Raw genomic sequence first — 26,917 nt, 5'->3', positions numbered from 1 at the left:
AACAATAAAGGGATACTTTATAGACCATGATAGCATGAATTCACCTGTACTTAGGTTTATTGCTTTTTTTATTATTTTAAGACAGGGTCATATATAGACCATGCTGACTGCAGACTTTCCATGTAGTAACAGATAACTTTGAACTTCTGACCCTCCTTCTCCACCTCTGGGTAGGATTATGGGATGCATGGCTGTGCACAGTGTTTGCAGAGTTGGAGTTTGAAACCAGGTTCGAGTGCATGTTACACAAGCTTGCTACCAACTAAATTATAGCCTGCATTATTATTTTAATTAACTTTTGACACCAATATGTATAGTATTTAAAGCATTATATTAGTATTATCCATGTTTCCTTATTTATGTTGGGATGAATGATTTAATATATGTGTTTAGTTCTTTGAAGTTTTTAGCATAGAACCAATACAGGAGTCAAGCCAAGTAGGGTACTGGCCATCCGTGGTTAGCACCAGATTCCTTACATTTATATATAACAGAGATTTCTTTCGTGGCTGAACTGTGTCTCCTACTTGCAGGTTGTGGTGGGATTTTCCAGGTTTCCAGAGGAGAGATTCATTCTCCAAATTACCCCAATAACTACAGAGCTAACACTGAGTGCTCTTGGGTCATTCAAGTTGAAAAACATCACCGTGTTCTCTTGAACATCACTGACTTTGACCTTGAAGCTACCGATTCTTGTCTTATGGTAAGTAACACAAATTTGAAACATTGTTACCACTATAGTGTGGACAAATTTTGAAGGTGTACTTACAGATGTTTTCAGTATCAGCTCATAGGAGAACCAATTCTTAGCAACTTTAAACATAGAGACATTGTTTTTTTTTTCTGTTGTTTTTTGTTTCATTATTATTATTATCACTATTATTATTATTACTATTATTTGCTTAAAATCTGATCAGGAGGTGGATGATCTAGAGGTTTGTTCAGCAGCTGTGTTGAAATAGCTTCGATAGCCCTATCTCAGTCCATTATCTGGCAAAAAGAGGAAGGGACTGTGTGTGTGTGTGTGTGTGTGTAAGCGATGATTTCTGCAAAAGCCTTCTTATACCCGTGACTGGCAATAAACAGATCTGGGAAGCTGTGGGCGAACTTGTCATAACTAGTTTAGATAGGTTATCATTAAGCTTCTGGGGTCCCAGGAGAGTTTTACTTTTCTTATGATCAGAGTTTTTCAGTTCAAATCCATACTCTGATAGTACCAAAGAGCCTGGGAGGTTGGTGTTCAGAAAGGGATGCAGCTATTAATGGGTTTTTACAATAAGGTGTTTTTGCTGCTACCAACAGCTAAAGCTTCTGACTTGAAGTTAATACGCTGTCGTTAATGTAAGAATAAATGAAGTATTCTTTATCTCTGTAATTTAAAAAGTTTTGAATGCTGATTTTTTTTAGCAAAAGATTTTCCATGTTTCATTTGTTTATAGGTATTTCATTCTAACACAAACCAGGCTTTCTTGGTTAATGGATCTTCCTATTTTAGCTTCCTGACAGTTCCTTACACACATTCCAGCTGGCTAGCTTCTTTTGAATTTGACTCAGGAAAACCCAAAATGTTTTCTATGTTTCAAAATCATCAAGTCTGAGAATGTGCATGTTAAGTATTATTTTCCAAGGCTGGATCATTAGAAAAAGTTCATTTGACTTATGGTTGCATACTTATACCCTAAGCAAGCCTTTATAGACTCAGAGTGGGCAAGGTATTGTATGTAAGACATCCATTCCCCTTGATGCTAATTTGGACCAACTCTCCTGAAAGGAATACTTAAAAGTTGGATGACATTTAGAAACATCTTTCTAAAAGTAGCTGTGTCTCATTTAATATGTGAGAGGAAAGTGAGCACAAAATTTGGAACAGTCTTTGCCTGTAAGGGCTTTGACCGTTCAGAAAAAATCAGCAGTACTTCTTGGGCTTCTGGAGCAATGAGGACAGGGAGCTGCAGGTACTGGACAAAAGTTATATCCTAAGTAATATGAAGGCACAATAGCATCTACAGGGACTGCTTCTGGCTTCCAGTCATCTGAGTGTCCCCACAAATCTCAAGATAGGGGATAACGGAGAACAAATCTTTTGTTGCTTATATGTTTAGGCATGGATAATTAGAAGAAACACTCTAAAGCCTTCTGAAAGGGAAAAAGAATCACCATAGACCCCCTGTTTTCATGTGCAATAGCATGCAGCTTGTCACATGCATTCATCTACTTGACAGGATACTATTATATAAATGAGATGCAGCAGAACAACAAACAGAAACAAACTTGCCGGCATGCCAAATACTGAGGCCACCGGACACATGATTACTAAGCTCCTGAAGATAAAAATCAAACTAAACTATTTCAATAAAGAATTGCAAACTATAAAAAGTCATGGTGCAACCATGAAAAAGAGCCAACTGATAATTTTAGAGCAAAAAAACCACATAGTGCCTAAACTGAAGACTCCATAATGTTTGAGAAAATTAGATTAAATAAGAAATAAAGAGCTGGAAGATAAGTCAAGATAATGAGCGTAAAGAAAAGCACAGGTGAACAAGAGAGGCACAGACACATGAAAGAGATGCATGGAAACTTTAGAAGGAAAAGAGCAGAGAATAAAACAGAAGCTACATTTGGCTAGCTAGTGATGGATTAAGACTTCTGAAATTGAGTAAAGATAAAAAAATTTTATAAAACTATTCATCTCACAAGCAGAATAAATAGGCATATTTACTTAAGGAAAACTTAAAGTGAGGGGTGGGATGGGGTGGGGAAAGACTGTCATTCAGAATGTTACAGACTAAATGCTGACTTCTTATAACAATAATTAAAAGCAAGCAAACAAACAAAAGGCAAATGGAATTATATGTTCTGGTTAAAGAAAGAAATCTTATAGGCTTGTAAAAATTCTTTATAAGCAAAATCAAAATAAATATTGATTCAAAGAAGGGTCTTCAATAAAAATTTGAAAGTGCTAGAAGCATACTGTTTACCCATAGACTTGGGCAACAGGCAGCTCTCCATGCCCCCTCCCCTTAGCATCCACGGTGTAGCCTCCTCCATCCATTCCATAATCCCTGAGCTCAACATACAGACTGTGATAAAGTCAAAACCTGGGTTAGGGGCACACCCAGTTTAAGAGTGTTTTTTCTTTCTGTGTTCATGAAGTGATTTGGGGCGGGGGGGGGGGACAAATACACAGACAACTTTGTGTTAACTATTGACATGTCTCTATGCACAGCAGGGCTTGGCTTAACCAACCATAGCAGGAGAGAATGAGCAAGAGGAAGTGAGACCTCAGATAGTATGTCATCAAAGGATGGGGATGGGCGTGTAAACTGGCAGACAGGTGCTGGGTGGGATGCAGCTTGGCACATACATCAAAACACAAAATGTGATCATCCAAACACATTAACAGGATGAAACAGCTAGAGTAGCCTAGGCAAGTGGGCAGAAGGGTGCTGAGAAGCAGGTACCCTAAAACACTTGGTAAGGCATAATATTAAAAGTAAACCACACCAACACTGCAAGTCACCATAGTGCAGTGGCCCAGACATCTAACGTTTCAGTAGGATGAACCTAGGTCTGGCCCAGATGTGGTCATTAGTAGCTGTGCTGCTTGAGAAGAGTGTATCACTCAGCTTTAGTCTCATTGACTGGAATAGGTTAATAAGGGAGCTTCTGCCACATTTATTGTTGGGTTACTTGAGAAAATATGGAAGACGTGCTTGCTGTCAAAGAGAAGCTTGTCAACTGTAGACTTCGGCATGCTTCGGTTACTGATGGCACATGTGATTTCAGGCAAGCATGTTCAACAAGCAGGAGAAGAGGCAGCATGGAATGCTGGGAGAATCACTAGGCTTAGGAGCAAGTAGGGAACTCTTCATCTCTGACACTGAGCCTCAGACTCCTTAGATGCAGAAGGCTATGAGTCTTCCTTACAGAATCCCAGCTGGCACTTAGTATACCTAGGGCTGAGTACACTGCCATAATCATCACAAAAAGCAGCAGAGGATGATTCACTGGGTCTTGGAAGCTTTCACACTGGAGGTGGCATTTAAGTGACAAATGACAAGGATCATGTAGGGTGAGGGAGGCCGCCAGAGAAGGAAGAATTTAAAAATAGCACATGGACTTCAGAATGGGAAAGACAAGCTCTGTGCCTGGAGTGTAGACAGTTGTTAAGAAGCACAGAACCCAAAGCCAAAAGAAGCCATCTAAGTTGAATGTTTTACCATGCCTTGGTTAAAAAGAAGAAAAAATAAATTATAGATAGAGTCAGTCTATGGACATTTTCCATATAATAGAGGAATAATTCACTCAGAATTGTATTTTACACTGACTGGTGTAAGGAATAAGTTGGTAGAGAAAGAAAAAGGTTCAGAAAGACTATTGAGAATCAGAGGGAAATGCTTGAGTGGTAGAGCCTTACTCTGGGCAGTTGTCTTGAGAATGGAAACAGGTACCATTCATACTGGAGATCTGTCATGGTGTCTAAGAGAAAGAGTCATGGGCCAGTTGCATGGTGGAAAGGAGATGAGTGACAGAAGGTGGAGTTAACTACTTCTATAAGGAGGGCATGAATGACAAGGCAATCAACTGAGTAAAGAGTTGAGGTATGTTGGGTTTGATAGGAAGTGTTTACATGGCTACCCTATAGAGTTTGGTGCTCAAGGTGGGGGCCTTAGGTAGAGATATGTATATATGTTAATGTGTTTTTATTGGGTGGTTCTTAACATAATAGGAGTAAGCATGATCACTTATAGGAGGATTATGTAAAATCTTAGGGGTCATGTCACCTATCGAGGGGCAAAGAAAAGCTAGAACAAGAGAGATTAGTCACAGAGACACCTAGGGTGAAGCTGAATATAAAGAGTGGGTAGCCAAAGGTATTACACAAACTAGAAATGACAGTGTGATAAGAATGAAAACAGAATCACTGCTCAGTGTGGAAAGTTGGTGGAAAACTCTAGATCACATCAGGATGGAAAGTGCCGAACTTCTTGAGTGTTCTATAGAATTATAGACAAGACATAAATGACATGGAAGGATAAAAGGCAATAACTGGTGGATAAAAAAAATCAATGGAAAATTATATTATAAAATCTTAGGAAAAAGTGTGTGTGTGTGTGTGTGTGTGTGTGTGTGTGTGTGATAGGAAAACTATATATACATCCTTATGGCAAAAGAGTGGCCAAATATAAGAAATAAGAGTAATGGCTTACAGTCATGTTACCAGTATACAGTGTTAGGGTTTGAATCTGAGCTATCTCCCAAAGACAAAATCCAAAGATTTCAGTACTTGGTTTTTAGTTGTGGTGCTATCTGGGGAGCTGTGGGGTGTTGGTGTAGGCCAGCAGAAGTAGGTCACTAAGAACATCTATGTGACTGTTATACTTGTTCCACATTCTGAATTTGTTGTTTGCTGCTTTGTGCTATACGAGTTATCCAGTGCATGTGTTCTTCACACCTGAGATGGAGTCTCTTCACCACCACACTTTTTCTGTTATGATGAACTGAAATGGCTGTGAAATGACATAATCTGTATAAGCTAAGTCATCTTTTCTTATAGAATTTGGAAACCATCTTTACAACAGCATCGTTAAATAAGAAAAAGGCATGCAGGTAAATTAGGATAGAGATCTGCTGTGCACACTTGCCATGCACACTAGATTGTGGGAGCAGAAGGTCTACAGAGGTTTGGAACCAGTCTGGGCAATGCTCTGGTAAGGCTGGAAGCCTGGCTCCAAGATATAGTTAGTTATCCAAAGATTCATGAAGGCCAGCATTGAAACCCCAGCCATTTATCTTTATGACCAGATGGACACTGGATGTGAAATGTTGCCCAGTGTCCAATACCTTACATAATAGTCACAGTAGCTTAAGCTCATACAAAGCTGATCATTCATTTTAGAGACACCAAAGTGAATTCCTTGGTCCTGGTGCTTACACAGAGCCATTAGCAAGGGGAAAAATAACCGCAGCCAATGGTGCTTTCAATAACGGTTGTATTCAGAGCGTTTTTAGCAAAGCTCAAGTGTACCATCAATACCACGGTAAACTGTGCTTAAAAACAGGGACAGCTCACCCTGTTTTTGTGAAAATGTAGTAATTAGGATGATTAGAACAAAAATATCAACAGTCATCGGGTCATGAAGACACCGAACGCTGAAGTCAGGGCATATTACAAGTCATTTAGTGTCATCTCCATAAAAATCTCTGTTAAAAAGAGGGAGATGAACAGGGCCTATGTCAAGGTTCAGTACACATGAATAGTAGGCCCAGTACTCAAAGGCAACCCTTATCATACATACTCCCTAAAGTAAGAATACGGATTTTGATAAAATATAGAAATTGTCTTCTATCTCTGGTGAACCTAGACTTGAATTATCACTGAAAGAAAACATTTAAATATGAAGTGGAATATGTCCTTGTTAAGATGTCAGGAGGTCTATATTCCATGGACTAGCTGACTGATTGTTGCTTCATTCACTCCGTCTTCATTCATTCATTCATTCATTCATTCAATGTAGGTATTGATTTGAGCAGTGACCACTAGGCCCTTGGTATTGAGTGGGGCATATCCCACCCCCTCTGCCCTTGACCTAAGGATCTTAGTTTGCTACGGGCTCTGGGAACCTGGAACGGTACTGAGGAGCATCCACTTTGAACCTGAGCTTGTGAGAAGGAAGACGGAAGGGAGGTTACAATGGACAGTAAGGGCAATATCATATCAAAGTCTGACTCTCAGGACCTCTCACGTTCAGTCTCTGGGATGCAAGCACACTGGGGTTTGAGTGGCAGTCTCATCTTTCTCTCTCTGTGTACAAATGACAGCTCATCTAGAAGGCAGGACAAACCCACTGATAGCCCCAAGCAGGAGCACCAGGAATGAAATTTGAACTTCAACATGCAGAGGAAACAAATTAAAAATTAAAAGTAGAGCCATCAGCCAAATACAACCTTCCCTCTTTAGTTGTTCCTATCAGGTGTTCTATCACTGTGACATATAATTAACTAAGGCAATAACGTAATACATACCATCCATCGTCTTTCATAGAACCCACAGTAGTCTGTACCCATAGGCGGCAATCTGATGCATGGATTCCTCCTAATAGACACACTGTGAATTTATGAGTGAATGAGTCCTTGCCATCTGTACTCCTGCTGGAATCCGTGCATTTTAAGATTTGCAGAGGACACCTGTTGGATTGTGCCACAATCAGCTCACTCCTGACACTGTTATTGACATAGGACCTCATTATTTTGAGCTGCATGAGGACTTAGAAAACATGGCACAGACATACTGTCTAGAATTTCATTCTGCTATAATGAAAAGGGAAGGAAACTGATGTCTTTCAAAACTTCTATTAAAATGTTGGCGTTCCCACACACAGCTGACCCACACTGGGCTTCATATAATTTAGTAAAATGTCTGTGCTTCCTGCTTGCCTGCTTTCCAGCCCAGTGTCAGCTCTCCTCTGGCTTTGGAGAATGGTAAGTCATGAGTGTTTAATGCCAGGCAGTTAGGATCTGCTGGCTGGGGGTGGCTCTGTGTGGTCATCAGGGGAAAGTGACTCCATTATGTTTTCTTTCCTGAAGGCTAAGTGTTAAAGTGACCTCCAACTGCCAGTTTAATTGCTTCATTAGAATTTCTCTTCTGAGCCTAGGTACTCTGGGTCTGTAAGTTCTTATTGATCTGGGAGAAAATGGCTTGTGCTCAGTGTGAGAAGGAGGAGGAGGAGGGACAGACTGAGGGGGGAAGGGAGAGAAGGGAGGGAAGCTGAGGGGACACCTAGGGCCCCTGAGAGGCTGACCTCTGTTTCCAGCAGCCTCTGTGCTCATGGCAATGGAATGTCTGCCTTGTGAGAATCAGCACAGATTAAAAAAGCAAGCAGCAGGCCATCCTGCCTATTATTTGCAAAGAGTGATACACTTGGGCAAACAGCTGGAGCCTGAGGAGGAGGCAGAGGCAAACAATCCCTAACTGGTTCCATTTGGGTTGTTTGTTTTTCCTGAAGCTTTTGGTGCCTATCTAAGTGAAAGGAAACCAAGTGTCTGATCTGAACCGAAGCAATCCAGACCCGAGCCTCACTCCAAGGCAGCAGAGCCTGTTCACATCGTCTGCCCACAACACCCAGGGCTCAACAGAACAGGCGCCTAAGGCAGGGTCCATAATTTATCTTTTTCGCCCCTGTGGTGCAGTCCATAATATGCTTACTTTTAAAACACATTCATTTCCCAGAGGGAACCAAAGGGAGGCAGGAATAAATAACAGATAACTGGAGTCTCAGAGACAGAAAGGAAAACCATCTTCTTTAAATATTTACTGTTTTACAATGAATCTAGGACAGTCACCCTCCCCCCTTCTCTCTCCTTTTCAGGCCCTCCCCCATTCTCTCTCCTCTTCTCTCCCTTCTCCCCTTCTTTCTTGATTCCCATCAGACATTTTAGGTTGCACTGAGCTGCTTAAGCAAGGGCTTTGAAATATTTGTTTTGTGACTCACTTGTGATAATCTGCTTAGCCATTTCCATGCCATGTCAAATGAATCTCCAGTAGCTATGCCAAAGCAGAGCAAGGAGTTGAGCTGAAGCCACGGCTCTCTGTTCATGGGCCAGGGTATTTATCGTGTTTGATGTTCATGTTGGCTCAGCCTTCTTATACGTTTCCTTCGTGAGGGATCTTTACAGGCCTGCTCGCAGAGCTCTTTCCATCTCCCAGTAGTCTGAAAAACATGAAGGCTGAGTAGCACAGTACACAGTAACAGCTTAGGAGCAGGAGTCCTGAACTGAGATGGAAGGTTGCTAATTTAACTTGGTTTTCCATTTCAGAACAGTATACTGGGAGATATCATTAATGTGGAAACCCAGCTTCCTTCCTCTCTCCTCTCAAACAAAAAAAGCCACTGCAAGGAGTCATGTTTCTGTATCCTTCCCTGATTATATATCTATGACTCTCACAGCATGGACCATATCCTGCGAGACTCCCTTCTTTGTCATCTAATACTTCCTCTCTCTTGGGGCCAGATTTGAAGCTGGGAATTCCATGAACGGCTATGCTACCACATGTAACATGGAGGTGGTTCATGAGTTAGTTCTCTGTTCTCAAGACTGATTTTTGTACCTTGATACTGTATAAACTAATGATACAATTGCTCCAGGCTATGGGAAGGTTCAATTGTGCATCAGAGAGAGAAAATATACAGAGGCATCTGGAAGAGTTTAGAGCAGGTAGAGAAAGAAGTAGACTGAACATGGCCAGCAGACTGGACATAGCCAGTTCTATCTGCAAGAGGCGGGGATGTAACAGGGGAGAGAGAATAGAAAAAGGTTAGTGAGGACAGACCTAGGTTATAAGAAGTGGGGGAAGGCAGGAGACTGGCAGGAGAGCATTGAAATGTATGACAAGTACTTGTCAATAGGGACTGAGGGAGCCTGGAGGCCAGCATGGACATTGATATGCTAGAGGTGCCAGAGGTGTATGTTAACTGGACAGCCTTCTGTCTCTTTTGCTAGAAGTAAGGGAAAAGATTTCTTTAGTAGAGGGAAACTGACTTCACAAGTTTTTGAGGAGTGCTGGTTTTTACTAAACTTCCAGAAACCCACTTATTATCCAGGTTGAGCCCCTTTCTCGATATTTGGAGTGCCTTTTGGAGTCTGGGGAATCCTAGGTTCCTTTGGTCCTGACAGTTATGAATAATTCTTTTACCCTACCCCTCTGCGTATACTGCCCTTCCCCATGTTCCTTTTACTTTGTTAAGATTTTATTCACTTAAGCAGAGACATGAGTTGCCAGATGGAGTTCAAAATTCATAAAGAGTAAGGACCAGGTGGCCACATGGAGTCGGGACAAGAGTGCCAGGCTGTGCTGTGTCAGAGATCTGCTGTTAGGCCCGGGAAAGGCAGCTTACAGTTACTGTCATACCCAGGTCCAAGAGCACAGGCAGATTTAGCAGTCAGGAGTATAAATTTGGGGTTTATTTATTAGCCTGCACACTGAGCTGTTTGTTAGACACCTTGATAAATTAGTCATCCCGGGAATGGGGCGCCTGTTCCGTGGAATGCATGACAGATGTCAAACACTCTGAAATCCACAGGAGCCCAACACAAGACTTTCCAAATGTTCCTGTATTAGTCAGGGTTCTCTAAAGGAACAGGCTAGATGAACTTGCCGGTTAGAATGAGGGCAAGCAGGCAAAAAGGCAAAAGCGTCCTTCTTCCTTATGATCTCATGTGAGCTTCTACCAGAAGGAGGGTGTGGCCCAGAGTTTGAGTGAGTTTTATGACCTCAAATGATCCAACCAAGAAATCCCCCTCACAGGTGTGCCCAGCTGCTGGGGTCCTTGTTAATTCTAGATGAAGTCAAGTTGACAATCGAGTTCAGCCATCACAACCTCCAAGGATGCCCTATTGCAGTCTTCAAAACCCAGAAAGCTCCAATGATTATCTTTCTAAGAGGTCATTGGGAACTCATATCACTTCACAGAACTCTGGCCTCTTAATATTGAGCTAAATGAATGCAATTTGATTTACCTTTCCCCTTTGTTTAATGATAATCAATATGATGTCAGGAAGACATGATTTGTACTGTTCTGTGCTACTATTAAGTATTTGATTCTAAATTGCTTACATTTTTTAAGTCTTTTAAATTTCCGAGCTGCAAAATGAGGCCATAAGAACTAATTTACAAACTGTTTTGTGGTACTTATAGGTGCCTCATACTGTCATTTCGCTGTTACTGACAAATTTCCCATTACCACTACTTCTAGCATAATTAGTCACACTATGTTAAAGGTCCTACTTAACACTTTACATCGTCAACCTTAGGAACACAGAACTGGATCCTAAATCCTCAGCTCTTTGCCCACGATCATCATTAAATCATAAACAGTCTCCACTTATAAATTTTAAGATGTATGGGTTTTTTCAGTCTCCAATGGATCAACCTAATGAAATTAACATTTTAAGCACACTTTTATGTATTAATTTTGTATAATGTGGGTATGCATACGGAGGTCAGAAGACAACTCATTAGAGCCTTTTCTCTCCATCCATCATGTGAGTGAGTGGATGCCAGGGCTCGAACTCAGGTCATCAGGCTTGTCTGCAGGTGCTCTTACCTGCCAAGCCATTTCACCAGCCCCCACCTAACACATTTGCTCATGCTACAGTTGCATTGTTCTGCTATTTCCCAGAAGACTTGCAAATGAGGGGACAGAAAGTAGAGTGCTACAAGTGGAAATGAAAGCACACACTATACATTCACAATTTCTCCTCATGCAAAGCTCAACATGGAAGTTTTAGAAAGTGAAGTGTATGTGTTACTGTCAAAGTTGTAATCCATTTTGGCCCTGCAATCAGGGTGAGCTTCAGGTTATAAGTGGTGACTGATAGTTGATCGTGGTCATCAGGTGATCGTGAGCCGTTTAATCACTTCTGAGTCATGAACAGAGCAGAGCTGGTATTCCAGGCTACAGTGGTTACTAGCAGCCACATCAGTCACGTGTTCTTCTATTCTCAAGGTTAGCCATCAATGACTGCTTATATCTCTGATGTAATCTGCATACCTGAAGGGCTGTTCAGCTTTCCCTTGCATAAGATGCTATACTTCAGAGACAGCACATGATACAGTGGCAGTTGTTGGAGACTGAACTGAAAGATAACACAAAGCCAGTCCAAAAGAAAAAAAAGTGATCAAGGCAAGAGCAAAATACTAAGACACCTAGAGGAGTCCAGGCATGAGGAGAAGAAACAGAAACAAAGATACACCAGAGCAAACTGACAGCATACTGATCCACTGGGTTGAGAGCTGCAGGAAAGATGTAAGATGTTTTGTCATAAGGATTCGTGCTATTTAATAGCTATCTGTTATACACCAACATAACCTGAAACTCTCTTAATTCTTTTTACTCATTTACTTCTCCCAAATAGTATGTGATAAAGACTAATATTAATTCCATTTCACAGAGTAGGAGGTTGAGTAATGATTAGGAAGCATGAGATAAGGAGGGACTTGTCCCTCAAAGAGGAAACATTACCTCCATTATTCCGGTCCCACATAGAAGCTTATAATGGTATTTTGCTAAATAAGATTATCTTTCCATCTAAAATAAATCTGTCATCAATATTTCAATAGATTATATAGTTTGTTAATAATGAATACTTACATCAACATATCCTGTACAACAAAGTAAAAGATTTTTATTGCATTTTCTCGAATAGCCATCCTGTAAGATTCTGTAAAGCCCCTCCTCCCAGAACTGTAAATGTCATCCAGAAGGGATGTCAGTCTCTCACTGGAATGATTTTCTTCCTAATGCCACTTGATGTATGGTGAGGGGAACATGTATTAACCTGGCGATGGTTGACATTTAGTCAGATTTCATGATGTTGAAATGTCAAACATGAAAATTCCTAATTCATTAGCTCAATTCCTGCTCTGGATAAGGCTGAGGCTATGCAAAGAGATGACACATTGCATGATGTATCCAGCATACTCTGGGCTGTGGGATAAGTCCAAAGCCTTGGCCTGCCTTATCCTTCCCCTCTTCTCTCACAGTGCCAGAGAAAGGCACCCTGGGAGCTGAGCATGTAGAGTTGGCTATGCCCTGTGACTGCACCCCTGCCATTCACTCCCTGGACCAAGAATATAGAAAACCTGTCATAAGAGCAGCCACGAGGGACCTAGAAGGAGCCACACTTGACCTTACCCCGTGACGAACTTCTTACTGAATAGTTTACCAGTTAACCAGATCTGCCTCAGCTTCTTGAGAGCTCCGCTAGTTGAAACCCATGAACGTGGTTGCTATTTTTAATTTTGTAGATTCAGCATCAAAAATCTTATTTCATTAGTGTCACCTAGAGGAAAAAAGTAAGTTGAGAGTTTTGTATGTGTATATTGCTCTGGCATTTTCTACTTAAGTAGCAGGATAGCAGGAGATATATATATATATATATATATATATATCCAATGGTAATACAATTGCTAGCTCTGCTTTGGGAGCTAAGTAGAAATAGAAGGGCATACATATTGATAGTTTTATGGCAGTAGCGCGTTAAATAAGCATGAACAGAGCTTCTCATATTTTCTTTCTTGAAGCGTTTCCTTATAACTCTGCAAATTAAAAATTGAAATGCAACACCATTGTCTTAATATTGCAAAGGTTCAAGGCACTCTCAAGTAGAATTGATATTTCAAATGCAGTTTTAAATACCATCCCATTTATAGTCTGAGGCTTTGGAATTTTACCAAATAATGATTATTATGCATAAATATTTATTTATATAGCCAGCGTCTTATTACTATAGTCCACTGTGGGCTTGAATTTATGATATATTTCAAATTCTGGAGTTACAAGAACACGACAATAAACGAGATATTACAAATACTTTAAAAGAAGCAATGTTATATGGAATTTGATGAAAGAAGATTCATGCTCACTAGCTGTGTGATCGTGGATGAGTTTCTAGCTTATCTTGGATAGGGCGTGATATAACACTCACATTAGTCTCACTTTATTAAAAAAAAAAAAAAAACACATGTTGGTGAAGACTATCTTGAGGTATTCATAGTGGTGCTTATAAAATTACAACACACACACACAAACACACACATAAACACACATTTGGTGCGCTATTGGTCCATAACTTCAAGTACACATATCTCAAAGAGGCATTGTCTACGTTGGGTTGGCCTATGAACATGTTTATGTGGGATTTGTTTTAATTAATTGACATAGCACCAGTCCACTTTGGGTGACACCATTCCTTAGGTAAAATGTTCTGAACTGTATAAGAGTAATCAAGCTGAACCCAAGCAAGGAAGGGGCTTTGCATGCATTCATTTCTCTCTACTCTTTTCTCGAATGTGCTATGATTAGCTGTTTGAAGTTCCTGCTATGACTTTTCCACAATGATAGACTGTAAACTGGAGTTATAAACTGAAAGAAGCCCATTTTTGCCCTAAATTGCTTATCAGGGTATTTTATCACAGCAGCAGAAATTAAACTAGAGCTTTATTTTTTTTTATCTTTTTAAGTGTGGACTTGGAGAGGTTCAAATTTCTATTATTTGGGAAGTTAGAATATACCTATTAGAGTCTAGTATCTTACCAGAGTTGAAGAAATTAAACAAATTGAGAGGTGTGTTTGTAATAGTTTATATGTTGTTTTGGCTATTATTTGTCTATAATAAGCAAACATACTGGACTGGAAACAATGTTTATTTATTTTGCAATTTTCCTCATACAAACACAATTTATTTTGATTGTAATCATTCCTCAGAACCCCTCCCACTCATCCTTAATCTCTCTTCAAAACTTCTTGAATTGGTTTGTTTGCTTACTTGCTTAATAACTGTATAAATGGACAAGATGGCTATTCCATGTTATGGTGAAGGGAAAGGTTTTTATTGTATATATGAGAGAGCAAACAGTTAGAGGCAACTGGAAGAGTCCAGAGCACAGAAAGAAAGAAGCAGACTGAATATAGCAGGAAGACTAGACCTGGCCAGGGCTATCTGTAAAAGAGGGGTGAGGAACCTATGTAGAGAGTAGAGAAAACAGTGAGAGAAGCAGGACAGATCACAGAGAAAACGCATAGAGGATAGCAGGTCTATAAAGAGAATGGGTAGCTGGAGCATAGGGTTGTAAGAGCTGGATAGAGTTTAGAAGTAGGGAGAGGGGAGAAAGGCTAGCTCACTAACATGGACTTTGAAATGTGAAACAAGTACTTGGATACTGAAGGAATCTGGAAGCCAACAGCTTCCATGTGCTGATAGGCATCACAGGTATCCATATATCTTTTCTGCCAGAAGTAAAGGAAATGACTTATCTTGGTGGACAAAAATTTACTTCACAAGTTCCTGAAGAATGCTGGTTTTAAACTAACCATCAGAAATCCTCTTATAGTTCAGGTTGCGCCCATTTTTGGATATTTGGAGTGCCTTTGGAGTTTGGGGAATTGGAGGTTAGTTTGGACCTGAGGATGACCAGCTGAGTGTAGTGCTGCTCATACATTTGAGAGCCATACACTGGAGCATGAACAAGGCCCATAGTATTGGAGAAAAGTGCCTCACCCTTTTCTGTCATTCATCAGCTATCAGTAACTCCTAATCTAGGGGTTGGAGCCTCTTGAGTCCCTCCCTTATCCATGTCGGGATATTAACTCACTTGATCTTGTATAGGTCTTATGCAGGCAACCACAGCTATTGAGTTTATGGGTGCAAAGACCTAATCATGTCCGGGAGATCCTGTTTTACAGCAGTCCTTCTTATTTGCTGATTTTACAATCCTATCTGCTCCCCTCTTCCTGGATATTCTCTAAGCTTATGGGAGAGGGTGTGAGCCAGATGTCCTGTTTATGGCTGAACACTCTCTGCAGAGAATAAAAGACTGGTCAAACGGATCAGTTCTGAAAATCATATTTTGAATTGGCTAGAAGAATATAATTCAATTTTCAGTCAATATTGGTTGAATAAAAAATAATTTTTAAAGCTTCATTTATTGAATGTTTGGATTTGAAATATGAACATTAAATGATAAGAGGGGAAGGGAGAAAGAAGCACTGTTCTAGAACCGCATTAACTTTGTATTTGTTACTCTAAAAGCCTGGTCTCTTTTTCTGGAAATTTAAATCTTATTGCCTTCTTATTCACATGCTTGCACAAATCAACTCAGAATGCCCTCCCAACCTTGCTTATGTGAAATAATTATGATTATAGCTAGCACTAGATTTTCCAAGTAACTTGTGAATACCTTCCTTGCTTTAGGTTCTTGGAAGTATGTTATCGCCCCAATTTTTTTTAACAAAATATATAGATAGCAATTGGTTTTGAATGAGATAATCATCATTAATTTAACTTATTTCAGATACTTACTCATATCAATATATTTACTCTGTTCAACTGATATCTTATATTGGAAAAAAAGGAGTTTTAAGTCTAGTTTTCTGACTCAATGTAACTCATTCCCTCTTAGGAGTTATGTAACTTATATATGACTTAGAAGGTCTATGAGTTTGTTGATAGAAATATAGGTAGAGAAACTGCTTGGAAGAATCAAATGAGAAAGGCTGAATCCATTTTCTGTCAGAGTATGTACTTAGTGGTAGTAAGTATTGCCATACAAATACAAGGGACTCATTTATCACCAGTTCACACATAAGTGTTCAGAAACTCATGTTAGCTCAGAATACCAGACTGATGAGGACATTTGAGTTTCACAGAGTGATGTAGGGATTTGGGCATATACGATATAAACTTCACTTCACTGGCACAAAATGTAGGTCAGAGCAGTTCCTGCATAGTACTGGACAGAGATAGAATTTGATAGATGTCTTTGAATGAGGTAATTTCCTAAACCAAGCTCATCTCACTCACATTATTAGAAGAACTCTGCCATTTCTCTTGCTCATTACCCATGATCCTCCAAGGGGCAAAAGGTTCCAAGAATGTTGTGTTTCTAACAATGAATGGTTGCTCTTTATCTCTCATCTATTCTGCTTCTGTGTTTAACTTTGCCTCAAACATTTTCAGTACACACTGTGGCCATGTACAGATGATCACAAGGGAAAGGAGGGCTGTGTGAGCGTCAGAGCTTAGAGAGGTGCTAGAGGTGTTAGCAGTAAACCTCACACCAAAATCGTCATAGTGTCTCTAGAAAGGACCCATTACTCACACATGTCCCTGGAACTCTATGGCAAGATAATGAAAGGAAGCCAATTGTTCTAGATCCAGCCAATGCTGTCTTTTACTAGTTCATTGATATGCACATAGCCCACAGAATTTGAGTCTTATGCATGTAAACTTGGAGTATTAAAAGAGTTTTCTGTCTTCCATCTTTGCAGACATATGACGGCTCAAGTTCTGCAAACACCCGTGTCGCCAGTGTGTGTGGAAGACAGCAGCCACCCAACTCCATCACCTCTTCAGGAAACAGCCTCTTTGTGAGATTCCAGTCTGGATCTCCCAGCCAGAGCAGGGGCTTCCGAGCTCAATTCAGGGAAGGCAAGTATCCTGTGGGTCACCTGAGCCCTCCTTAGCGGTATAATGACACCAGATTTCAGAAACTGATCACAGTTTCCAACTTCACATACAAATGTTCAGATAGGAAGATGTGTAAGTTTTCTAACTATTCAAACAGTTTATTTATCTTCATCTACTTTAAATGATGATGTCTTAAGATATGTATATCTCTTAAGTGCTGTGTTTTAGAATAATATTTAATATTTAAATAGTACCAGTGATTCATAAGACAATTAGCCAAGTTAATTTGCCTAGCACCTATCCAAGGAGACACACAACTGTGAGAGTCAGGCTCTACCTGCATGGAGTATTTTTTCTTGTTGCTGAATCTTATAGTTTTCTATTGCTTTTGTCCTTAAGTCACCGCAATTTCTCAATTGCCTCTCCCAATCATTTTCACCCATTGCCATTCACCAGAATTTTCTCAGAGATTAATCTTTATCAAATTGTTAGACAGGGAAGGAATGCAGAGATTAGAGGGACTGTTGACTGGTTTAAATGGCGTCTTGAGTTTTATCTAGATGACTTAGATCATCTACTTCAAATAATTTTTTAATTAAAACAATTGTACATGTATTTATGTGTGTGTGTGTATTGGTGTACATGTAAATGTTAGAAGACATCTTAGGGGACTCAGTTCTCTCCTCTAACCATCTGAATCTCAGGGATCCAGGCTTGTTAGCAAGTGCCATTACCTACTTAGCTACCTCACTGACTTCACCTCCAATAATGGCTCCCTGCTCAGTCAACATATTCCTGTCTATATCCATATTAGGAGACTTATAGGTTTCTTGTTAGTAAACAGTCCTAGATGGAGACAATATCTGGGTCAGTCCTCCCAAAGGTACACTGGAACCAGACACTGCTTGTGCTCAGTCATTCTCGGTGATTTCAAGGACAAAGCAGTACTTTGCACTCCCAAGTAACTTGTAAGAGATGCACTCTGATCGCATTGAGGATCCTCATGGCTGTCCTTTCTCTGTGTGGCTTAGAAGATGAAAGGCAAGCCCTTACAACTGTTAACTACAGTCCCCAAACCAGTCCTGACCCTTTTACAATGCTGCTTCCAATTCTACTTAAGCCTCACATGCTTTAGTCAAGACCATAAATATGGCCCTCCTCCTCACCCATGTCTTTGCTCAGGCTATACATTCCCTTCATCACTCTTCTCACCCTCCAAGTCCTGGCTCAGTCCTGGCTCAGTCCTGCCTCCTCTGGAGACCAGGACTCAGCCCTGCAACACACCCTCCTCTCCTTGGTTCCCACAGAGCATGGAGCTTCTCTGTTTAACTTGCAATCATTTTTATACATGGAGTGTTTTCTAGAGGAAAAAAAACTCACTTATGAATAAATTATCCCCCCTCATAACTTATGAATAAACAAAGTAAGTGAATCAAGGCCAGAGTATTGGATGAATGATTCAAATAATTCACAACCACTTAATGTGTTGTTCTATGCCGTGTGTTCCCACTTCTTGTAACTGAAAGACATTATAAACACAAAGGGCTTTCTCGTTATCTGATGGCTTATGTTCAGCTTCCTTGGCATGTGCTATGAAAATAAGAAGAATGTATTTGCATTTTTACACACTTAATGATTGTTTGGTATAGTTGATAGGTAGCAAAAGTATATGACATATGTGTCTGTGCTTTCCAGAGTGCGGAGCCCACATCATTACCGACTCTTCAGATAGTATCTCCTCTCCACGGTTCCCTGCCAACTATCCACACAACCAAAACTGTACCTGGATAATTGAAGCTCAACCTCCATGTAAGTAACAAAAATAAAAAGGAGGGGAGTCTGGGGCTAGGGGTTCTCTTGGGAGATAAGGCTGTGAGTTCCATTTAACATTCACGGTAGCAACTGACGATTGGCTTCTTTTGCAAGTCCTGGCTCCTGAGGTGCATGAAAACAGCCATTTTTCTGGTCTAGCAAGAAAGCATTTTTAAACTGATTCATATTAATTTAAAGGAATTTTTAGGACTGGATGTGGTAATCCTAGCACTCTGCAGGCTAAGGCAGAAGGATTTTGAGTTGGAGACCAGCCTAGGGCCAAGGCTAGTCTGAGTAACATATGGACACCTTGTCTCTGACAAACAAACCAAGAAGAGCTCAGTGGATTGAGTACTTACCTATCACCATTGAAGCCCTGGGTTTGATTCCCAGAACTAAATGAATCAAAAGTGGTATCACATGTTTGTCATTCCAACACACACTACAGTAAGAGAACCAGAAGTTCCACATCATCCTATATTCATAGCGAGTTGGAGGCTACTCTGGGATCCGTGAGATGCTTTGTTCAACAACAAACAAACAAAAAGAAACAAAGGACTGAGGATGCAGTTGCTAGAACACTCACCTGCCTACGATGCACAAAACCACAAACCCCGTACTGTTAAAGAGTAGTTCTGTTCATCTTTCTTGCACTGGAAGGCATGTGGGGTTGAAGTTATGCAAAGTAATTAGTAGATAAACAACTCTTGACATGTGTTTCTGAGCATGGTAGATGGTGAATGATAAGGATAGAGATTGGAGAAATACCTTACAGTTGGAGGATACAGGGTCACAAGTTTTTGAGCACTAAAAGGGAAACTAATTGTAAAACCTGATCTCTCCTGCAATGTATATATTTATGAAATCAGTGCAAGCCTAGAAGCCCTCAATAAATGCTTACTTTCTCTTCTTTTTGGGATCTTAGAATTCTATTATGTGACATAGTAATAGTCTGTTCACATTTTCCAAGCAGAGAAAATGAGACGGCCCTTACGGGCCTGGCAGAATGGCTCCAGGCTGACTATTCCAGATCCCATTATGAATCCTGTTTCATCTGAACCCTACCCTCCTTTAAGGGTTCCAGGAAGAAGCTGTGATTTAAGACAAACGTGAAAAAGCCATTACGTTCTCTTCTCTGTTCTTTAATTAATGACCTTGTAAAGATAGGACAGTCACTTAGGCTGATCAGGTTCCCACACAAAATCGTTTGTAAAAGAGCTGGTCTTAAATACTATCTAACACTTTCACAAACTGCATAAAAAGTGGGAGCTGTTAGATGATGTAATCCTTAGCCTCCGCACATGGAGAGGGTGGAGCCCCAGCAAAGCCGAGATAAAGAAGACCCCTGCGTTGAGCTCAGCAGTTTGGTGCCTCCTGATTATTTTCTAATGAGCTGCACAAACATCTAGATGAAAGCTCTCACCGCTGCAAGGACAGCAACAGGGAAAGATCCCTTTCTGAAGATTGGAAACGCTATAAAGGACAACAAAAGGAAAATGTAATCTGGGCACTGGCTGTTCCTTACATGACCCAAAGCTTTCTTGATGGGTGATTCAGAAGTTCTGGGGCACTGCTTCTGACCCCTAAATAAACTTGAGTGTGCTAGTAGCCATGTCCAGGGGGAAAGGATGCATTAGTACAAGTGCATGCAAGGAATCAGAGCCTAAGAAAACTTACCCGTTTAGAAAAATGTTTCTGAGTGGAACACAGCAATGGCTAACAAATAACACAAAACAGAGCAAAAGATAACAAAACGAAACAAGATAAAAAAGCAAGCCTAAAATTATGTTTTTTAATAAGAGGTCTCCAGAAGTCCCTGGAATGATCCTACCCGAGTCCTGATTTACCATGCCTGGCATTTTGGATTGTACAGGCATTTTCAAAAGCATTGATTTTGTTACTCCTCAAAGGAAGCCCTTTAGCAAGAAGCTGAGCCCTTAGCTCTGTTTACTCACCCCACCCCTGTGCAAAGCTGCCAAATTCCTTGCTTGCTTCCTTACTGGAAAAAGCCTCATCAGAGAGTACCAGGGGCAAAAATCTCTGTTCTGCTTGCCAGTGTTTTATTGAATAACCAACACTCTTCTCTCTCTCTCTCTCTCTTTTTTTTCTACAGTCAATCATATTGCTCTCTCCTTTACTCGCTTTCAACTTCAAAACAGCACAGATTGTACACGGGACTTTGTAGAAATTTTGGATGGCAGTGACTATGATGCACCTGTCCAAGGTACCGAAGACTCAGTCACTTCATTTGTAGTCTTGGCACGTAGTGTGTGTGTGTGTGTGTGTGTGTGTGTGTGTGTGTGTGTGTGTGTACACGCATGTGTGTGCATGTGCATGTGTGCATGCACTCATGTGTGCATGAGCGGGAACACATGCACACATGCACACATGCATTCGCAGTGTTTTCAATAAGCATGAAGAGCCTCAAGCCACATAAAAATAATCAGAGGGCAGGAAAGCAGGATAATACAGGGCTCAGGAAATTCAACTTAGTTATGCTCAAACATAGTTTGTGTATTTTAATTTGTTTCTAAAATACAAGTTGCAGATTCTAAACAACAGTCTGAGGCACTGCCAGTAGTGGAACAAAGACTATTTCAGCATTAGACAAAATTCTTTCAGAAGCTTTTGGTTAGTACTTAAAAATACTTCTTATATTCCACTGGGCATGTTTCCTCTGTCTCCAGTGGGAGGAAATCATTTTAAAATTAATTAATTGACCTAATTAAAAGTCTGCCAGTTGGTGTGCTAGACATCTTGAGAAAGTGTGCAATGTAGCTCTTAAAATGGTTCAGACAAAATAACCTCATGTGCTTGAAGCTTTCTCCATGAGTCTTTACCATGAAAAAGTCTCCCTGGCAGAGAGCAAGCTCCATCAGTGGAGGTTTCAATGCTTATTCCTGTGCCCAGAATGGAGCCTGAGAGAATAGTGGGCAAAGAACAAGCCCCAGGCACACCCCTCTTCGTAATGTTTGAGATATTAATTCATTCACATTGGACCAGGATGTGTTATATAATGCATACTCATACCCAGATACCTCCTGCAGAGTATTGTTGCAAGTACTTTATAAGTGGTAGCTCTATCTTTGCATCCTTATGACATGGGTTTAATTATTTCTAATATGTCTGCCACTTCACATGGGGCAACTGAGTCACAGAGCACCCAAGTTACTTGTCTAAGGTTACGTAGCTAGTAAATGACAAGCCAGGTATTGAACCCATGTAACCTAGTCCCATCATCTGGAGCCTGGTACTATCAACTTTCCTCTGTTCTCTTATTGTTTTGTATTGGATTTATAAATTATCCATGTTATGCTTGTATTTGAGATTTATCTTTAGTGGTCAGGCATTGTCTCAAACACAATGTTGATGCACGTAGCTCTCATTGTGATTTCTTGGATGTGCCTAGTTAAGCTACGTGTGGTCCCTGCCATGCCATCACTCACCTCCATGTGGTTCTCTTCACCCTTTAGGCCGTTACTGTGGTACCTCCCTGCCCCATCCCATCATATCATTTGGCAATGCCCTGACAGTGAGGTTTGTCTCTGATTCTGTACTCGCTTTGGAGGGTTTCCATGCCGTCTATTCTGCATCAATATCAGGTAAGAAAGATGACTTCAAAACATCATTAACAGATGACCTCAGGGTTAGCAGACATGTGATAGAAACCTTTGGTTTGTTCTTTGGTGCTCTCTTCATTTAAAGTTGGGAGCTAGTTCCTGAAATTTCTCCTGTACCTTCTTTATAAGTCAGTGTCTACATTCTGACAACCATGAGGTCGAAAAGTGAGGAGACTGAGTTGGAAACCTGGCCATCTCTTAGCTAAACCTTATCATCTGGGAGACCTGTTCTCTACTGTCACAACAATGTGTTTGCTGAGGTGCTCCGTGACTCCCAGTTTGGTGGAAGCTCTTATGGACACACAGGCTCATGGTTATTCTTCTGTCTTCTGTTCTTGATGGTGGAGTTGGGTAGGTCTGGCTGCACAGATCCACTGCGTAGTAAGGCATATAAGCTGGAAAGAAAAGAAATGCCATCCAGCACTGCAGTTCTTGGCCAGGAGGGGCAATTAAAGCCAATTTGTAGAAAGGTGAAGAACGGTGTGTTTCACTGCCCTCCCCAGAGGAAAAAGCTGGAAAGTTTTTCTTTTCATGGCAGCCAAGGGAAAAGTACCTTCTCTTCCAGGGTTGAAGATCATCCTGGCCAACATTAAAAACAAGTATTTTATTACCTAAAGTTCTAGTTCACATGGAGAAAGGCTTTTAGAAAAGAGTCCCATCTGGCCTACCATACTGCGGAGTTCTTGGTTTTCTGTTTTCACAATCTTCCCTCTTACTGTAGAGTGAAAGTGCTTTGTCCTTCATTGCAGATACTGGCTCTAATGCCCTTCTGCTTGTGTCTTCTGGTGTCGTTCATTTGGTCTTTGCCTTTAGACCCTTCTTTTTTTTTTTTTTTTCACCTTTCAGCTTGTGGTGGAACCCTCTACTTGGCTGATGGCATCTTCAATAGCCCTGGCTACCCAGCAGACTACCATCCTAATGCAGAGTGTGTCTGGAACATTGTCAGCTCCCCTGGTAACCACCTGCAGCTGTCCTTTCTGTAAGTCCTTTTCAGGGGTGTACTGTCTTGGTGTGCTTCCTTGTCTGCAGGGAAGAAGCACTGTTACTGACAGAATGGTTGACGAGCAGCCTGTGTCTAAGTCTTCAGCAGAGAGAACACATGGGAGCTTTAGGAAGGCTTACCACAATATCTTCTGTTCCATTCGTAGCTTCAGTTGTATAAAGCACTAAGAATCTTTCAGCCTTCTTTACCCACACACTATATCCCTATTCTAAGCCACCCTTCCTTTCCTATCAGAGAAGTGATCTTGGATAGGCTCTTAATTTAGTTATTTAAATTAGCCGTTGATTCTTAAATTGCTTTCAAGTTTCTCATTGAATATGGACGCTTTGGGAACATGGACTATGGATTGGAGTGAATGGGAGATCTTGTATGTTCCAAGTAGACCTAGGTTAGACTAAACAGCCATTCCTTAGTAGAGAGGTTCCAATGAGCAACCACATCTTTAATCCAGTACTCAGAGGAGAGACAGGCAGATCTCTTTAAATCCGAGGCTGGCATGGTTTATATAGTATGCTCCAGGACAGCCAGGGCTACAGAGAGAGACACTGTCTCAAAAATAAATAAATAAAAATAGACCCACAGACAGATAGATGGATAGATAGCAAGCAAAGAAATATGTTAGTATTTAAGTTACCATTTTGAATTCAAAGTCATGTGCCATACTACATTATTGGGGTCAAGTTGAAATCATTCTTTGCTACTGTTGTTATTTTTTACATATCTTCAGTGTGTACCCTACAATGACCTAAAACTTGTGATCCTCACCTTGCCATGCAGAGATAGAAGGCTTGCACAGCAATGATCCTCCTGCCTTTCCTTGTCGTGCAGGGACAACAGGCATGCATGGCAATGCCTGGCTGTGAAGTGCCTCCACATTGAGAGAAGAACATTCTTTGCTGGCCCTTCCTTGGAAACATGGCCATGTGCAACAAGAACTGATTAAAAATGAGACAAGCTCAAACCTTTCAAGTTGCTTTCTTAAATTCATCAGTCAGCTCATGCTTTCTCAGGGTGCAAGTGACATAAGCAAAGACAGTCTTCCTGTGCCTGAAAGACAATGCCAGTTTAAACTGCCATGTGGGAATGTTTGAGGTTCATTTTCACTGTAATTATGACATTCGTATGTAATAAGAAATTGTACAAGTGTGCATCTAATAATCTCTCCATGATATGTGTTTCTATTAAACACATATTTTTCAATACCTTGAGCACATAGAGGATGAATGATGCTTCCTTGGGAGTGCCTTATAGACAGTGATGAGAAAAGTACTCTCCAGTCTTAATGATGAAGTTCAAGGTCCCTCATGTAACTTGTCATACCTCCCAGCTTGCCAAGTACTTGAACCTCTTTTCTTGGTCTTTTTCCCCCTACCTCTACCTCATTTATGTTGTACACTCCTCTGATGGTCAGTGGTTCCAGGAATTAGGGTAGGTCCTGGGAATATTTAGTACATCTATGCTTTCTGTTCTTTGTAGCACTGAGTTTGGGTTATACTACTTTGTACTCCATGTAGGCTGTGTGCTTCCAGCCACCTGCCCAGGAACGCTGTTGGATTCTCAAATGGAACACACACACACACACACACACACACACACACACACACACACAACCGGTTAATTTCAAAATGCCTTGGCTCCTAAAAGGGTGAGCACTCTTAAACCTTCGCCTGCTACCCCATGTCCAATCCAGGAAGTGGCCAGTAGCCACTCACCTGAATTCTTACATGGCTGGTTGGCTTTCTCTCTGCAGCTCCTGTGTCCCATCCTTCTTTCCAGACTCACGGAAATCTCCCTTTTCCCTCCCCTGTGTTCTAGCCTGCTCAACTCTAAGGGTCCTGCCCCATCTCCCTTTGCCCAGCCATTGGCCACTGGCATCTTTATTGATTGATTGAAAACCAGTTGGGGACAAGGACCTTTAGCATTTGGACATAAAGATTCCCGATTGAAACAAAGCATTTGAACTAATCTCTAACGGTTTTTAACAAATTTACTGATAAATCAACTTTAAGAAGCCATTGAGTTGAAACCTCAAAAGACTCATTTCATCCTTGGAGAGACAAAAATGAACTTGAAGGGCCCCTGTTAAGATTAAACATACTACATTTTAAAATTCATAGCCCAAGGCCATGATAAAGCAGTGTTCAGTGAAGACTATTTCTTTCATTCTTTGTTACGACTGAAGAATTCTCTATGGTGTTTCTGGAACCACACTTCATGGTCCACACTAGGCTGGAACATGGGTGCTTACCTTGGTTTTCAACTTGACACACCGAAACAACAATGGAAAGTTAGTCTGTTGACATGTCTATAGGGCATTGTCTTAATTATTAACTGCTGTGGGCAGGCCCAGCCCAGTGTGATTGTGAACTGTAGAAGAATGGCAGGTGAATGTCAGCCTGGACATAAGGCTGGAAGCAGTGTTCCTTCTTGGTCTCTGCTTCAGTTCCTTCCTCTAGATTTCTGCCTAGAGCCTCTGCCTTACCTGTCTGTATGAGGGTCTGTAACCTATAAACCAAATAAACTCTTTCCTTTTCAAGTTAGTCTCGGTAATGGTGTCTATCACAGCAACAGAAAGCAGACAAGGACAGAAAGGGTCATCCATTTCACTAATTAGACATGAAGTCCTAATTACTAAACAGAAAAATCTTGGTGACTCAGCTGTTCCCTTGCTCACATGTATGGTGTTTCTTTGGGCTTTGTGTTCCTTGCCTGAGTCTTTTTTGTTGAAGTGGCTTTTAGAGAATGCAAGCTGCTTTTGCCGTGTGTGCTAATGCTGGTGAGGGAGGCTTTCTGGCAAGGCCCCGCGAGTTATTTCTGTCTTGATCTAAACTACATCCAGATGTGTCCTAGAACTCTTCCCTGCGGTGTGTGAGAGGCACATGAACCACATCAAGCTCTCAGACATAGGGTTTAGATTATAGATGCTGTGGTGAAACTGAGCAGAGAGGAAAAAAATGGATAGATTATGGTTGAATTTGCAATGAAAAGGAGAGAGGAGAAATAAAACCTATTTCTACTATAAAACAGATATTCAAAGGGACAAACAGAAACTGTACTTCGTGCCAGCAGAGGCCTTTGAGGAAATGGCTGCTTCTGGTAGCAGAACAGAAAGAAATGAGACAATGAGGAACAGAAAGGGTATTATTTTTGTTACATGTTATATTTTTACTGACAGATCTTTGCCAAAGGGTAGATTGCTTATTAAGTGTACTAGTCTAAAACAAAGACTTCTAAGAATAAAGCTTTCATAAGAACTTTTGTTTGACTTTTATAAGTATCACCACTGTAATTCCTGATGGGAAGCCGTTCTGGCTCTTTACTTCTGTAAGACAGTCTGATACTTAGAAGAGGCCTTCCCTGTGTAGTCTCCCAGATCACTGGTCAGAATTTTAAGGAACATTCAGATCACCTGAGTTTTGCTAAATTTCATACCCTGATTTAGTTGCCATTTAGGGGTAGATTCTCCCTCCAACCTGCTGAATATACAATTATCTATTTTTTATTGAAAATA

The 26,917-nt window shown here is 40.8% G+C and overlaps 1 protein-coding gene across 1 annotated transcript in view; it reads left to right on the top strand.

The window, feature by feature from the left end:
• The window catches only part of Cubn (cubilin), a 206,479-nt gene that overhangs the window by 102,506 nt on the left and 77,056 nt on the right, over positions 1-26,917 (top strand). Inside the window, exons 31-36 of the mRNA XM_034510433.2 lie at positions 534-703; positions 16,833-16,992; positions 18,667-18,780; positions 20,897-21,007; positions 22,257-22,385; positions 23,250-23,382. Of these exons, the coding sequence (XP_034366324.1) occupies positions 534-703; positions 16,833-16,992; positions 18,667-18,780; positions 20,897-21,007; positions 22,257-22,385; positions 23,250-23,382 (817 nt within the window). The remainder of the gene's footprint in view (positions 1-533; positions 704-16,832; positions 16,993-18,666; positions 18,781-20,896; positions 21,008-22,256; positions 22,386-23,249; positions 23,383-26,917) is intronic.

The sequence above is a fragment of the Arvicanthis niloticus genome, chromosome 8, assembly GCF_011762505.2.
Source record: "Arvicanthis niloticus isolate mArvNil1 chromosome 8, mArvNil1.pat.X, whole genome shotgun sequence".
Lineage (NCBI taxonomy): Eukaryota > Metazoa > Chordata > Mammalia > Rodentia > Muridae > Arvicanthis > Arvicanthis niloticus.
Note: the sequence above shows the minus strand (reverse complement) of the source record. Positions and strands in the feature narration are given on the sequence as shown.